At 43.4% G+C, this 14802-nt stretch overlaps 1 protein-coding gene across 6 annotated transcripts in view; it reads right to left on the bottom strand.

Moving 5' to 3' along the window:
* HMGXB3 (HMG-box containing 3) overlaps nucleotides 1-14802 on the bottom strand; it is a 48238-nt gene that overhangs the window by 6393 nt on the left and 27043 nt on the right. For all 6 annotated transcript variants that reach the window (XM_058719892.1, XM_058719924.1, XM_058719900.1 and 3 more), the window contains 5 exons: nucleotides 14117-14266; nucleotides 9701-10002; nucleotides 9079-9206; nucleotides 4583-4714; nucleotides 3491-3675 (listed from right to left, as the gene is read on the bottom strand). In XM_058719892.1, the coding sequence (XP_058575875.1) occupies nucleotides 3491-3675; nucleotides 4583-4714; nucleotides 9079-9206; nucleotides 9701-10002; nucleotides 14117-14266 (897 nt within the window). The remainder of the gene's footprint in view (nucleotides 1-3490; nucleotides 3676-4582; nucleotides 4715-9078; nucleotides 9207-9700; nucleotides 10003-14116; nucleotides 14267-14802) is intronic.

Raw genomic sequence — 14802 nt, 5'->3', positions numbered from 1 at the left:
TAAAAATGATCAAACTGTAGGAGCCACAGAGTATTAGCAACAGAACAGCCCCCCTTCTTGATACACTCCGGACAACAAAAGTGGGGGGGGGGGTGCATCTGACGGCCATGCATGGCCAGGGGACCCCCAGATCTGACATCTTAGTACCCAACTGCCTTTTGGCTGCATTCCTCTCTCCCATACTACAGCACTCCCCAAAACCCGAACAATCCTATGTCCCTTCTGCATCCATCTATAGTCCAGTCCTCTCCCTGACTCGCAAGGAAAGGGGGACTACCACTGACTACCCGCTATGTGCTGGACACTGATTACTGCTCTGTAAGTCTGGGAGTCTGTCTGAGGTGACACTAGTGCAGTAAGGGGCAGAGTAAGAATGCGAACAAAGGTCCAGTTCCAAAGCCTAAGCCTTGTGTTCCTGCCACCCAGGGCGCTAGTGCACGCTGCGAGCAAAGAGCACAGATGTCCCACCACACTTTACAGCTACTGAGCCCACCCTCTCCACAAAACTAGGGGATGAGAAATGCCAGCTGACTGTGCTGCTGTGTGTGCAAACTGATGTGGTGACTGTCATCAGTCCAGACGGTCTTCCTCTATACAGTCCCTGAGGGGAGAGGCCACCAGACAGTCTCCTCAGGGACAAATGCAAATTTAAGTTCTGTTCAGTAACTTCTTGTTCCACTTCCCTGACATCAGAAGAGCCTCCACCTGCTTCCCCCACACATCCGTCACACCACCCTGCACACACAAAAGGGAGAATAAAGGAAGTCCTGGTCTCTAGAAAGAAATACCCAGTACCACAGAAGAGAAGAGATGCCTATACTGAGAGTGAAGGGAATTCTACACCATTCTCTGAGAAAAAGCCTTGATCTGACAAAGCAGGTACCAGGCAGGTCTACGAAACTTAAGCTCTGCAGGGAGGTGGGCATCTGTTTACTTCTGGAAACCAAATGGTCTCTGAAGCCAGATGTGTTTAAAAACAAAAAACAACAACAACAACAACAACAACAACAACAAAAATTGGAGCTCAGGGTCCCAGGAGTGAGCACAGCAGTGCTTACAAACTCAGACTCCGGAGCCAGACAGCCAACACCAAAGTCCAGTTCTACCCCTCCTGGCAGGGTGAGCTTGGACAAAACCCCTGGGCTTCGGTCCCTTCATCTATAAAAATCTCACAGGCTTGGAGAAGTAAGTCCTATAATAAAGCACTGAGCAGAGCCAAAGAACTTGGCAAACGCAGTAACATGCTCAATAAACCCTAGCTGCATTACTATTAACACTACACTATAATACCATGAGATGAACAGATCCGAGGAAGTTTGGCAATAGCCTCTTGATGACATAACACACAACAGCAAAATTTTTTTTATAGTTTACTTTATCTACAAACAACACTTACAGGACTCCAGGAAGCACTATGCTTACATTCATATGTCTTGTTATGTACCACCATCCTTCAAAGGAATACGTAATCAAAATATATGCTTTTTTTTTTTTTTTTTAAATTGGGAAGAAACAGAGGCATGTGCATTAAATCCCTAATAGGCTCAGCTGGCCATGCCAAAATGCACCCAAGCTTTTCTCGAGAGGGCCCGCACCCACCCCTGGTAGAGAACAGATGAGCTGAAGGTCCAGTGCCTCAACAGACACTTCACGTTGCAAGTTCAGGGATGGGGAGCTCACACCCCACCACTACGCTACTGCTAGCCTACTCACAGGCATGCAGACCAGACCTCTCAGCATGATCGTGGGAGAGAGTTCAGGAACCTATGGGATTTTTTGAAACACCACGTAACTAGGTTAAGAAAAATTCCTATTCTTCTCAGTTTACTAAGAGTTTTATCAGAAATTGGGGTTGGGGCGCCTGGGTGGCTCAGTCAGTTAAGCGGCTGACTTTGGTTCAGGTCATGATCTCGCGGTGTGTGGGTTCGAGCCCCGCATCGGGCTCTGTGCTGACAGCTCAGAGCCTGGAGCCTGCTTCAGATTCTGTATCACCCTCTCTCTCTGCCCCTCCCCCACTCATGCTCTGTCTCTCTCTCAAAAATAAACAAACATTAAAAAATATAAAAAAAAAAGAAACTGGTGTTAAATAATAATGAAAGCCTTTTTTACATCTAATGAAATAATCATATGGGTTTCTACCTTTTACCTGTACGGCAGCAAATTACATTAGCATATTTTCTAACGTTGAAAGAATCTTGGTTTCCCGGGATAAGCTTAGTCATGATGTGTTAGTCTACTCACTGTTATTATCCTATAGAGAGCACTGTGTCATCTATATTCATGAATACAATCAGCTCCGATTTGTTCTTATAGTAAATGGCTGGTTTTATTTTCAAGGTTATTTGGTCTTATACAATGAGGTGGAGAAATACATCTGCTTTTACCATTCTCTGATCAGAATCATAGATTTCTTGGAGATGTTAGAATTAAGGTATAAAACCCATCTGAGTTTGGTATTACCTCTGCGAACGCTTTTTATTTAAGGACCTAAGTCCCCGATCAGGTCATTCTTTTTTTTCAACGTTTTTTTTTTTTTTTTAATTTATTTTTGGGACAGAGAGAGACAGAGCATGAACGGGGGAGGGGCAGAGAGAGAGGGAGACACAGAATCGGAAACAGGCTCCAGGCTCCGAGCCATCAGCCCAGAGCCCGACGCGGGGCTCGAACTCACGGACCGCGAGATCGTGACCTGGCTGAAGTCGGACGCTCAACCGACTGCGCCACCCAGGCGCCCCCCCGATCAGGTCATTCTTTTCCACACTTTCTTTCCATGGCTCTCCATCTCACTTGGTTTAAGTCCTCATAGGGGCCCATGTGCCCCCGTGGAGTCTGGCCTCCAGCAGCCTCTTGAACTCACACATCCCACCACTCTCTCCACCGCTCTCCACCAGCCTCCTTGCCATTCCTCAACCAGGCAGAGGAAGCCCACCTCAGACCATGTTTTGCTGCTCTCTCTGCCTGGAATATTCCTCCCCTGAGAGCTACGTGGGCTTCAGATCTCTCCTCAAATGCCACCATATCAGAGACGCCTCCCCCTACTACCCTCTAGAAAACAGGAATCCCGCTCTCCACCAAACTGCTCTCTTCTCCTCACCTGCTTTACTGTCACTATGCTACTTTTAATTACTACTTACTACATATAATATAGACATTGATATAACATACAATTATTAACAATGTTTGTTTCCTGTTAAATTCTCAAATTTGGGGATTTCCCACATTCCCAAAGCAGGATTCGAGCCCCATGAGCACAGGAACTTTATAGGTTTTTTTACTGCCATGTCCCAAGTGTCTAAAAAGTGTACCTGGTTCATGTTTAATAAGTTTGTTGGCAAGTAACAAATGCCATAATTTCCATCCAGCCTTCCTTAGATAAAAAAGCCACTCCCCTCTCTCAGGCAGGACTGGAGCCATCTGTTCCTGGGACAGCATGAAGGAAGGTGGCTGCCGAAGTGTGAGGACAGTTCTAAAGGCGGCAGGAGATACTTACTTCCACACTCTTCAGTGCCAACACATTTTCTTCATTCCTCTGGGCCATTTCCACTTTGGGAGCCACACCACAGATGCCACAGATCATGTCATTGTAGTCTCGGACAGTGAGGCACTCGAAAGCCCAATAGCCATTGCACAGCAGCTCCTGCAGCTGGCTCAGCTCCTCCAAGGTCAGGGTCTTTTCTGCAAGGAGAGCAAGAGTTCTGAGAAGTCACAGCAAAAGACCGTGAGGCCACTGGGCATGAGCCAATGGCCAGCAAGAACAGCAACTCTGCAAGACTGCTTCTCCCCTAAGAACACCCCGGGGTCAAGCACCCTGGCCCTAAGGGCTCGGGTGGCAACCCCAAAAGGCAATTCCAATCAGAGTTGTAACCACCTCGCACTAAGTACCTACTAGGCACTAAACACAGTGCAAACAACTTCAAATACGTTACTCATTTAACTCTCACATCTTTATGAAATAAAAGCTATTCTCATCCTCATTTTACAACTGGAGAAACTGAGGCACAGAGAATAACTTGCTCAAAAATACACTGCCACTAAGTAGCAGTGCCAAGACTCAAACACAAGCCTGTTTGACCCCAGAACCTCTGCAGTACTCTATCTGACCTCCTAGCAAGCAAGGTGCAAGGGAACGGAAACCTGCAGGGATAGGAAGGGAAAAGCAACAACAGAGAGAAGGAAAGCAAGGGGGAAAATAATTGCTAATAATAAGGAGGGTGGTCACCACCCTCAGGTCTCAACATGAGCCCTGGGAATGGTAGCAGACCTCCAGAAGCTATGTACTCAGAGTGAGTCTGATCAACATGCAGTGAGGCCTTGTCTACCCATATGATCAGAGGATGAACTCCTAAAGAGTCAGCTTAACCTCGTGCTGGGGGTCCCTGGCTGGATGGAAAGACTCATTCTTCCCAAAGTTAATTTGGCATTCGCAAAATTCAAAAGGAGGAGAGTTCCAGGGAAGTCAAGAACGTCTCCTTTCCGAACTATCAGATTCTTCTGCAAGATGATTCTTTCAACCGAAGCCCAGTGCTGAAAATTCCCAGGGAACTCAGAACTAGCATGGAAAAGGGAGAACGACAACCTGTACCTGTCTGCTCCTGCACTGACTTCAGAACAGTGCTGATGGACACCCTGGGGTCCTCCCCCAACTTGATCTGGTTTCGGATTGCAAATAGCAAGTCCAGGCTCACTAGTAGCTTGTTCCCCACATTAAAGAGACCTGCAGAGTTAAAAAGAAGCAACAGAGAAACTCATGTTAAAACATCTACAACGGCAAAAAATTAGAAACAAACTAAATGTCCGGCAATAGCATAAGAGCTAAATTAATTATGGTACATTTCTCAAATAGAAAATTATGCATTAGAAGGAATAAGGTAAACCTAAATGCTCTGACATGGGAGCCATCCATAATACACAGTTAAATGAAAAAAGCACGCAATTAAATGTGCAGAGAATGTTTTCATAAAAACAGAAACCCCTCCCTGTGGCCCAGCTCAGTCTTCATTACCAGCGGGGCTGCCCTTCCTCTACTTCTCAACAGCCACACTGTGGGGGAAGGCCAGGAATACCCTCTAGCCCAGGGATGTAACAAAAACTATAAAATCACCCCTAACAAAATCCGAAGATGAAAGACTCAGAAAAATTTAAATGCAATCAATTGAAGACAAATAAAAGAGGGTGATTTTATATTTGCACAAAACATAAAGCAAAAATTTGCACAAAAGCAAGTTCTAGAATATGTGTTCTCATTACAGAAGGGTATAAAGGAGTGGGGAAGGCTTTTCCGAGCATGATACCAAAGGCTGAAACCATAAAGGAGAATACCAAATCTGGTTACATAAAAATTAAAACAAAAAGAAAAAAAACCAAAAAACCAAAAAACACCTTTGTGTCCCAAAACAAAACAAAACCCAAAAAACCACAAATTTAACCACAATTAAAAGACAACTGATAAACTGGGGAATAACTCTGTCAACAACAAAACATTCAAATGAAGGATGGAAACAAAAGAAATTCACAAAAGAGATTTAAGAAAAAACAACATACAATCCTCTTAAGAATCAAAGAAATGCAACAAATTAGGAAATGATACACCAGTTTTTACCTATCAAATTGGCAAAACTTTAAAAAATTATAATACCAATCTGCAAAAAGTTCCTAAAGCTGATAAGGAAATTTAGCAAGGTCACTGGGTAAAAACTCAATAGACAAAACCCAACGGTATTTCTACACTAACACTGAACAGTCAGAAATTGAAACCATGTCATTCAGAATTGAACAAAATGAAATACTTAACAAAATATGTGCAGGATCTACATGCTGAAAACTACAAAACACTGATGAAAGAAATAAAAGAAACCCTAATAAGACAGATTGACATGTTTACGGATTGGAAGACTCAATATTTTTAAGCGTGTTAAACTTTCAAATTGATCTATAGATTCAATGTAATGCCAATTAAAATTCCAGTAGGACTCTGCAGATACTGAGAAGCTGATTCTAAAATTTACATGGAAATGCAAAGGAGGGGCACCTGGGTGGCTCAGTCTGTTGCGTGTCCAACTCTTCATTTCGGCTCAGGTCATGATCTCATGGTAAGTGGGTTTGAGCCCAGAGCTCTGTGCTGACAGTGCGGAGCCTGCTTCGAATTCTCCCTCCCTCTGCCCCTCCCCAACTGGCACGCGCTCTCTCTCAAAATAAAAATTAAAAAAATAATTAAAAAAAAAAAAGAAAAAAAAGGAAATGCAAAGGAACTAAAATAGCCAAAACAACTAGAAAGAACAAGGTTGGAGGACTCACACTAACTGATTTTAAGACCTACTATCCAGCTGTAGTAATCAAGACCAGTGCGGTAATGGCAAAGGGACAGACAACATAAAACAATGAAAGAGAACAGAGAACAGAAATAAACCCACACATATGATCAACTGTTTTTCAACAAAGAAGCAAAGGCAATTCAATGGAGAAAAGACTACCTTTCAAGAAATGGTGGTACAACTGGATGTCCACAGGCAAAAAAAAAAAAAAAAAAAAAAGGAAGAACTCAATCTGGGCCTCACACGTTATACTCACACTTTATATAAAAATTAACTCAAAATGAATTACAAACTTAAATGTAATCCATAAACTTATAAAAATTAGAAGAAAACACAGAAAAATATATATGGTCTTCACTGACGTAGAGAGACCGTAGACTGCGAAAAGCGTAATCCCTAAAAGAAACAACTGATGAAGTAGTCTTTGTCATAATTAAGAACTTCTGCTCTGTGGATGATTTCTTTAAAAGAATGAAAAATCAAGCCAAAAACCATGAGAAAACACTTGTAAATCACTTATCTGACAAAGGACTTATGGGTCCAGAATTATAAAGAATTTAACAGTAAGAAAACAAACAATCTACTCCAACAGACCAAAGATGGAACAGATACTTCACCAAAGACATGTGGATGGCAAATAAACCCATGAAAAGATGCTCAACATCACTAGTCATTGAGGAGACACAAATTAAAACCACGAAGAAATACCACTACACACAGCCATCAGAACGGCTAGAAAAACACGAACAAAAAAACCCTCTCATTCCCTGTTGGACATAATGCAAAATGGTACAAACATTTAAGTAAAAACAGTTTGGCAATTCCTTTACAAAAATAAAGATACACTTAGCATACGGCCCAGCAGTCTGACTCCTCGGTATTCATCCAAAAGATGAAAATTTGTTTACACAAAAGCCCGTACATGAGTGTTCATAGCAGCTCTATTCAAAAGTGCCCAAAACTGGTAACAACACAAATGTCCTTCAAAAAGTGAACAGATAAACTAACTGTGGTACTTCACACAATGCAAAACTACTCAACAAGAAGGAGGAACAAACTGCCGATACATGCAACAATGTGGATGACTTTCAAAGGCATGATGTTTAACGAAAGAAGCCAGACTCGCTTAAAATACTGCATACATTGTGTATCAACTACACTGAAAAGAATTTTAATCTTTGAAACATATTTTTAAAAAATACTACATACTATGATTGGATTAAATGACATTCTAGAAAGATGGAGCTATAGGAATGAAGAAGAGATCAGATGGCTGCTAGAGGTCAGGGGTGATTACACACAGGAGGAATGTTTTAGGCCATGGAACTGTCCTATATACGGATTGTGGTGGCAGGTACACAACTCGGTGCACCTGTCAGAACTCATGTGACTGTACGACAATGAAGTAAATGTTATTGTTGATGTAAATTTAAAATTAAAGCTAAAATCAAAAATATATATAATCCTAGGTACTACTGACCCAGATAGACTGCAGGGAAATGGCACTCTCATTATCTACTCGCAAAAGCATAAAATAATACAAACTCAGCTGGGCAATTCAAGACATTGAGAGCGTGAATACAAAACAAGGCAGTGTAAGGCTCTGAAGACGAGGAGAATAAATCACAAATACTCTAATCTTTGGCACTCAAGTGTATGTATGAAATTCAAATTCCAAATTCTTACAACGGTGGTACATGGTGAATGTTTCCACAAATGTCTGATGCTGATGAACATACAGGGAGAATGGGTGAACACGCAGCAATTCTGTTTTGAGCACTTGTCCAAAGGAAATAATTAAGGCTATACACAAAGAGTTAATTATAAAGAGAATTCTAAAATGGAGTCCCATACACTCTCTAAAAAGGGTCATGTATTTCCCCACTTGCTGGCACAGGAAGGTGCCCATGGTACACTGCCAAACTTAAAAAGAATATTCCGGGGCATGTGGGTGGCTCAGTCGGTTAAGCATCTAACTCTTTTTTAAAAAAATTGTTTTTTAATGTTTTTAATTATTTATTTTTGAGAGAGACAGAGACAGAATGCGAGTGGGTTGGGGCAGAGAGAGGGAGACACAGAATCGGAAGCAGGCTCCAGGCTCTAAGCTGTCAGCACAGAGCCCGACGCGGGGCTCGAAGTCACGAGCCATGAGATCATGACCTGAACCGAAGTCAGACGCTCAACCGACTGAGCCACGCAGGCGCCCCAAGCATCTAACTCTTGATTTTGGTTCACGTCACAATCTCATGGTCATGAGATCAAGCCCCGTGTGAAGCTTGCTTGGGATTCTTTCACCCCCTCTGTTCCTCTCCCCCACTCAGGCTCACGCTTTCTCGCTCTCAAAATAAGTAAACATAAAAAAAATAAAAAGAATATCCCAAAACAATATCCAGCACGACCCCACTTTTGCTGAAAGAAAAACCATAAACCCATAAATCCCATATTCCCTTTTATTTTCTTCTTTGTACCTGTCAGCATTTTCTATTTTTTTCTGTTATTTAAAAATTAACTTTGTCTAAAGATCCAAGATACAAGAGCCCTAATATAAGAGCCCAGAAGTAATCTTCTGGCACCAAGACATCCACGAGAAAAAATCCCCTCTTTCTCAGAAGCCACATCTGAGGGAAGGTGCAGTGCTCAAAGAACCAGAGGTCTGACCAACAGAGGCTGTTCCCAAGCCTGTTTTGGGGCCCTTTGAAGGAAGAAAGGCTGATACCACCTGCATAGATGTCCATGAAGCTGTGCAGGGCCAGACAATGACACCCACCTGCATAGATGTCCGTGAAGCTGTGCAGGGCCAGACAATGAGGGTTCAGACACATCTTCACCTGGGCAGTCACCACCTGTAGCCGGCTGGCTGTCAGCAGCCAGCACTCCTGGGGCCCGGCCAGGGAGCTAGTACCAAAACATCACCGACAGAAAAACATAAAGGAAATCAACTTATGCAGTTCCAGGGCTCAGTGATCAACGGCAAAGTTCTCAAGATTTTAATGAAGTAGGCAAATGAAGATGCTGGAGCTCGTGTTCCAAGGTTTTCTAGGTGGGTGTCTGCTCTGGTGGCATGTGGTCTGTGGAATCACCCCTTAAGTTAATACTACCCTGGATTCATTACCTACTTTAACCAATGCCCCTGAACTCCCAAATCCAAGCACTGTGCCGGGCAGTCCAGATGTAAATGAAATCCTAACTTGGTGACAACAACTTTCAGGCATTTTCAATAGAAATAATGGATAATTACTAATCACTATGCTTTTACTTTAGGCAATTGAAAAAGCAAAGGAAACCTAAGAGAAGCAGATATAGCTTTACAGAAGTTTGGAAAAAGGGGCAAGATGGGCCAAGTAAGATATGGCAGCTAGGGACAGGGTAAATCTGAAAGGGGTGCTTACTTTTGTCCCCCTTTGAATAATGGGCTGCTACAGAGTAGGCACTGCGTGGACGGAGACTCATAATAATTCGACCAAGAGGTCTGCTCGATGGTGACCGTCTCTTCACTCACGTTGGACAGAATGAGTCGAGAGCTGTTGAGTTCGTGAATCAAGGCGAAGACCTCAGCCAGCTCAGACTCGTTCTCAGGAATCTGCAGGACTTTGCGCAGCAGCTGCAGAGTGGACTGGCGCTGGACCTCCCTCTGGGCCAGGCTCAGGGGCTCTGTGGCACTCAGCACATCTGGGAGCGGTGAGCTGACCTCCTGGGAGAGGAGCAGATTGAATGATCAGCAAACAGCCAGGGCACCGCCAGCCTTGGTCTAAAATGCTGAGAGGCTGCAAGCGGCAGAGGGATGGGCCCATCCGTGGCTGAGGGTAGGAAACCTAGTTTCCAAACCACCTCAGTTAGTAACTTGCTGCGTGACTCGAGGCAGGTGTTCTCTCTCTGGCACAAAGTTCTCTACCAGTAAAAGGAGAGGATTATACACATCACTCAGAAATGGTTTCAGAGGTAAGCTCCCATTCACCAGGTTTGGAGAATAACAGACCCGGGTCTCAATCCTGGATATGCCACTTAATAGCCATACATTTGTGACCCAAAGCAATCTACTGAATCTTTCTGAGCCTCAATTTTCTTATCCATGAAATGAAGGATGAAGTACTAGTAATCTCCTAGAGTTATCATGCAGAGTAAACAAAATATTGCAAGTAAAGCACTTAGCATAGTACCTGGTAGACAATGAAAGCTCTACAAATGGTAGTTTTGATATGTCACCAAATATCTGTACTATTTAAGGTATTTGTCTTTAACACTTTTATCTTCTGGGTACAAGGGAACTATTTCATATATCAATCAAAGGCTTTCAGGACTAAGGTCCTGAAATGCTCATTAAAAAATGGAGGTTCCTCCAAGATCCCTTGTATAAATGCAACAGCAATCACTCCCTCCCTCATGTTTCCAGAGTCCATCCTTTTACTGCAGAATTCATGTCTCACAGCTGGTGAGACTGTTCCCCTATTTTCGGTGAGTATAAGGTTCCTGTTTATTTGCTGATTCCCAAAACCAGCATGAGAGCACACTAAAGATTCTAATTCCTATTTGCTGGACATATAATATGTTGCTTTGCAGAAGTTAATTGCCTAATAACACGAAGGAACTTTCTATGAACTCTGCACACCTATAGCTCTCATCTCATTTATCTGTAGTTTGGCTACTTACCTTTCTCCCCCACGAGACTGTGTGTTCCTCAAGGGAAGGGACCATGTTCTATTTATCTTTGTATCTCCACAGGCCTGACCTACAGTAGGCATTCAATGCATGCTTGCTGGAAGAAAAAGAACAACTGCAGAGAGCTGACTGACACTAGAATGAGTTGCCCTGGGAGAAAGTGTGTTCCCAGCCCTGTCTATGTTGAACTATGGGCTGGAAGAGTAGCTGGCAGGGATACTATCCTTCTACTCTGAGCCACAGTGAAAGACAGGAATGAAGACCATTCCAGCCCAGAGTTGCTGCAGTCTTAATTACAGCCACCAATACAAACTGCGCAGGAAGCATATGGCCACCAGGGGGCTCCAGAGAGCATTACACACTAAGGTCCTTGGGTCTCAGACCAGTGTTTTAGTTTACAGAAAAACAGTAATTACATTTTATTTCTCTAAAACTTAGGAAGTTGAAAGGTGACAGAATGTCAGAAGGATACTGGAGGTAAGCAGCTATCAACCAAAGACAAAAGAATATAAAATTCCAAGAGTAGGATTTGAAATCAATTGGCTAGAAGTCCCTGAACAATTCCTGTCTGACTTTGAAAGTTAGGTCACCTCATCATCCTCGATCCAGGGAACCAACATCCATTTCCACACTGCAAACCACACCAATTGCTACAATCAAATAGGAGAAGGGAATATTCAGAGCATCTACTTATACAGGACTCAATTCCATTCCATGATCATGATCAATACATTGAGTATGCACACTCTAAGGTCAGAAGGCATGGGGGAACAGATACACCTGTCTAAAAGAGATTACGGTGTCACAGGGAGCTAAGACAGAGTCAAGGCAGAATATGGTCAACACTAAGTGAAGACCTCCTCTTTCTTCCCATTAAAGGCATAGAAGATCCAGGAAGCTCATTGCCAGCAGAGAGCAGCCAATGGAACAGAATGTGATGGAAGCTATGGACCCATTTTACATGCTATTTCAGGGATTTACAGATTATCTGAAGCTCAATTCTGAGTCTTCTCTGGGGTTCACGGCCCTGAAAATAAAACGTCCAGATACAATCTACCTGGCCCGCTTTTGTCACTAGAGAAACTAAAACTCCGAAGAGGGATGGCATCCAGCTGAGGGTCCTCCCAGCTGTCTCTCTATTCCCAGTCCCCATGTGTTTTCCACTAAGCCATCAGTGCCCACATACTTTAGTTCTATTTCCCTTTCTCACAAGGATAACCTCAGAACACCACCTCAAGTATGGAAACAAACCTGGGACCAGGGGGTGAGATTTATCTGCCAGGAGCTCCCCTGCCCTGCCCGCCATATCCATAGAAAACTTAGCTTGAAATGGTTCTCACCACCTGGGTAGTCCTGTCCATTCCCAAACCCCCATATGCCTCCTTCCTGACACAACCTTCTAGCCCTCACAATGAATGAAGGACATTCAATGTGACCTCATCGCCTAAAAAACAAATTGTCTGGTCTAATGTTAAACATCTTCCACAATATGGCCACAATATGCCTTTCAAGCAGCTTATTTTGCATACTTCTCCATATATATATATATATATATATATATATATATATATATATATATATATATATATACATACACATACATACACCTTTCTTTTCTAGGTGATTAGAGCACCAGACTCCCTAGCGCTTCGCTTGTACCCATGCTTATCCTGGAGTATGGCATGCCTTCCTCTTCCATCCAAATCGTTTCCACCCTGCAAAGTCCAGCTTAGATCTGGAGTGGCCAGACTCCACCTTGGATCCTGACCTGTTCTGTACGCCATCCTCTTTCCTCCCAAGGCAGATCAGGGAGATCTATCTTCTTACCTTCAACCCAGTCATTCCATCTGCTGCCTGAGGTACTGTACGTTCTGTACACTTAAAGAAATTCACACGTGGAGGGGCGCCTGGATGGCTCAGTTGGTTAAGCGCCCGACTCTTGATTTCAACTCAGGTCATAATCTCACAGTTTGTGGGATCGAGCGTCATGCTGGACTCTGCTTCATGCTGGGCTCTGCGCTGACAGTGTGGACCCTGCTTGGGATTCTCTCTCCCTTTCCCTGACTAGAACATGCATGTACACACTCTCAAAATAAACATTAAAAAAAAAAAAAATTCACGTGTAAAGTCTGAGGACCTCTAAAAATACCCATTTTTTTCCTGGTTCTAATAAATAAAAAATGAGCCCTAATGGGGCAAATGGAATGTGTTTTACACTCCAAACAGTTTGGTCCAACTTCAGAGATTTGCCAAAACTGCTAGAAGTGAAGCTCTGTATTGAGCCAAAAGCTCTATAAGGAACCTGAGAGGCAGTGATCTAATCTACAAAGTCTTAGGACTGGCATTCTCTGTTTACCAAAATACTATTTACCAGTGCTCCACCAGGTCTCAGAACTAAAAGAATGTAACCCTTCCGTCCCTCTCTTCAAAATCCTATTTAAAGAAAAAACTTTTTTTTTTTTTTTTTAAATTTTTTTTTCAACGTTTTTTATTTATTTTTGGGACAGAGAGAGACAGAGCATGAACGGGGGAGGGGCAGAGAGAGAGGGAGACACAGAGTCGGAAACAGGCTCCCGGCTCCGAGCCATCAGCCCAGAGCCTGACGCGGGGCTCAAACTCACGGACCGCGAGATCGTGACCTGGCTGAAGTCGGACGCTTAACCGACTGCGCCACCCAGGCGCCCCAGAAAAAACTTTTTTAAGTTTATTTAGTTTTTAGAGACAGGAGAGGGAGGGAGGGAGAGAGGCAGAAAGAGAGGGCGCGGAAGAATCCTAAGCAGGCTCCGTGCAACCAGCAGGGGTCGAACTCATAAACTGTGAGATCATGACCTGACCTGAAATCAAGAGGGGATGCTTAACCAACTGAGCCACGAGGCACCCCTTAAGAATCCTCTGTAAAGCCTGTATTCCCATTCTCTTTGGTGAATGAACTCTTGATCCACTGGGCTAGAACGTTTTCCAATTCTCTCAACTTAATAATGAGGACAAGGAAGCCCAAAGAGAAGGGTAGGTCCAGAATTTAAAACTGGTTCCAGTTCTGGTGTTCTAATTATGATCATGTACCAAGAAATCATTTTATTTCTACCAAAACAGGTCCACTAACAAAGCCCAACACAAGGCTAGGGGATGTGTTTAGGGGAGGAACTCACAAGAGCCTTGGTGGTTTTCTCAGTCCGGTCTTTAGCAAGGTTAAAACCACAGCTGGGACAAATCCGCGGTTTATGTCGGTTGGTGTAGACGTAGTTACAAGAGGGATTCTTGCACTTTCCCCGGCCTCTTGAAGTAGCGAGGCCCAAATCCTAAAAAAGTAAAACCAGTATTCAATTCCACAAAAGTTACACCTGGGCAGAGTCAAAAACCAGGATGACCAGCTATCAGTAAATCAGAGAAGAAAGTGACAATAGCAAAACCAGATTTAGACTAACTTCCAAAGAGCCTTGATGCAAGATCCTTACTCTGCGGTTACCTCCTTTCAATCTTAATACAGCCTGTATAATTTTGGCAAGTCCCTCCCCATCTGTGAAACAAGTGAGCTGACTCTTTAGTGTCAGAAATTCAAATGCCATGGAACACCTGGGTGGCTCAGTCAGCTAAGCGTCTGACTCCCGGTTTCAGTTCAGGTCATGATCTCATGGTTTGTGAGTTCAAGCCCCGGAACCAGCTCTGTGCTGTCAGTGCCGAGCCTGCTTGGGGCTGATTTCTCTTTCTCTCTCCCTCCCTTTCTCTTTCTCTCCCCCCCGCCCCCCACACACAATTTCACACATGCTCCTATACGTTCACTCACTCTCTCAAAAAAATAAATAAATATTTGTAAAAAATGTTAGAAATTCAAATG

This window comes from Neofelis nebulosa, chromosome 1 (assembly GCF_028018385.1).
Source record: "Neofelis nebulosa isolate mNeoNeb1 chromosome 1, mNeoNeb1.pri, whole genome shotgun sequence".
Taxonomy (NCBI): domain Eukaryota; kingdom Metazoa; phylum Chordata; class Mammalia; order Carnivora; family Felidae; genus Neofelis; species Neofelis nebulosa.
Note: the sequence above shows the minus strand (reverse complement) of the source record. Positions and strands in the feature narration are given on the sequence as shown.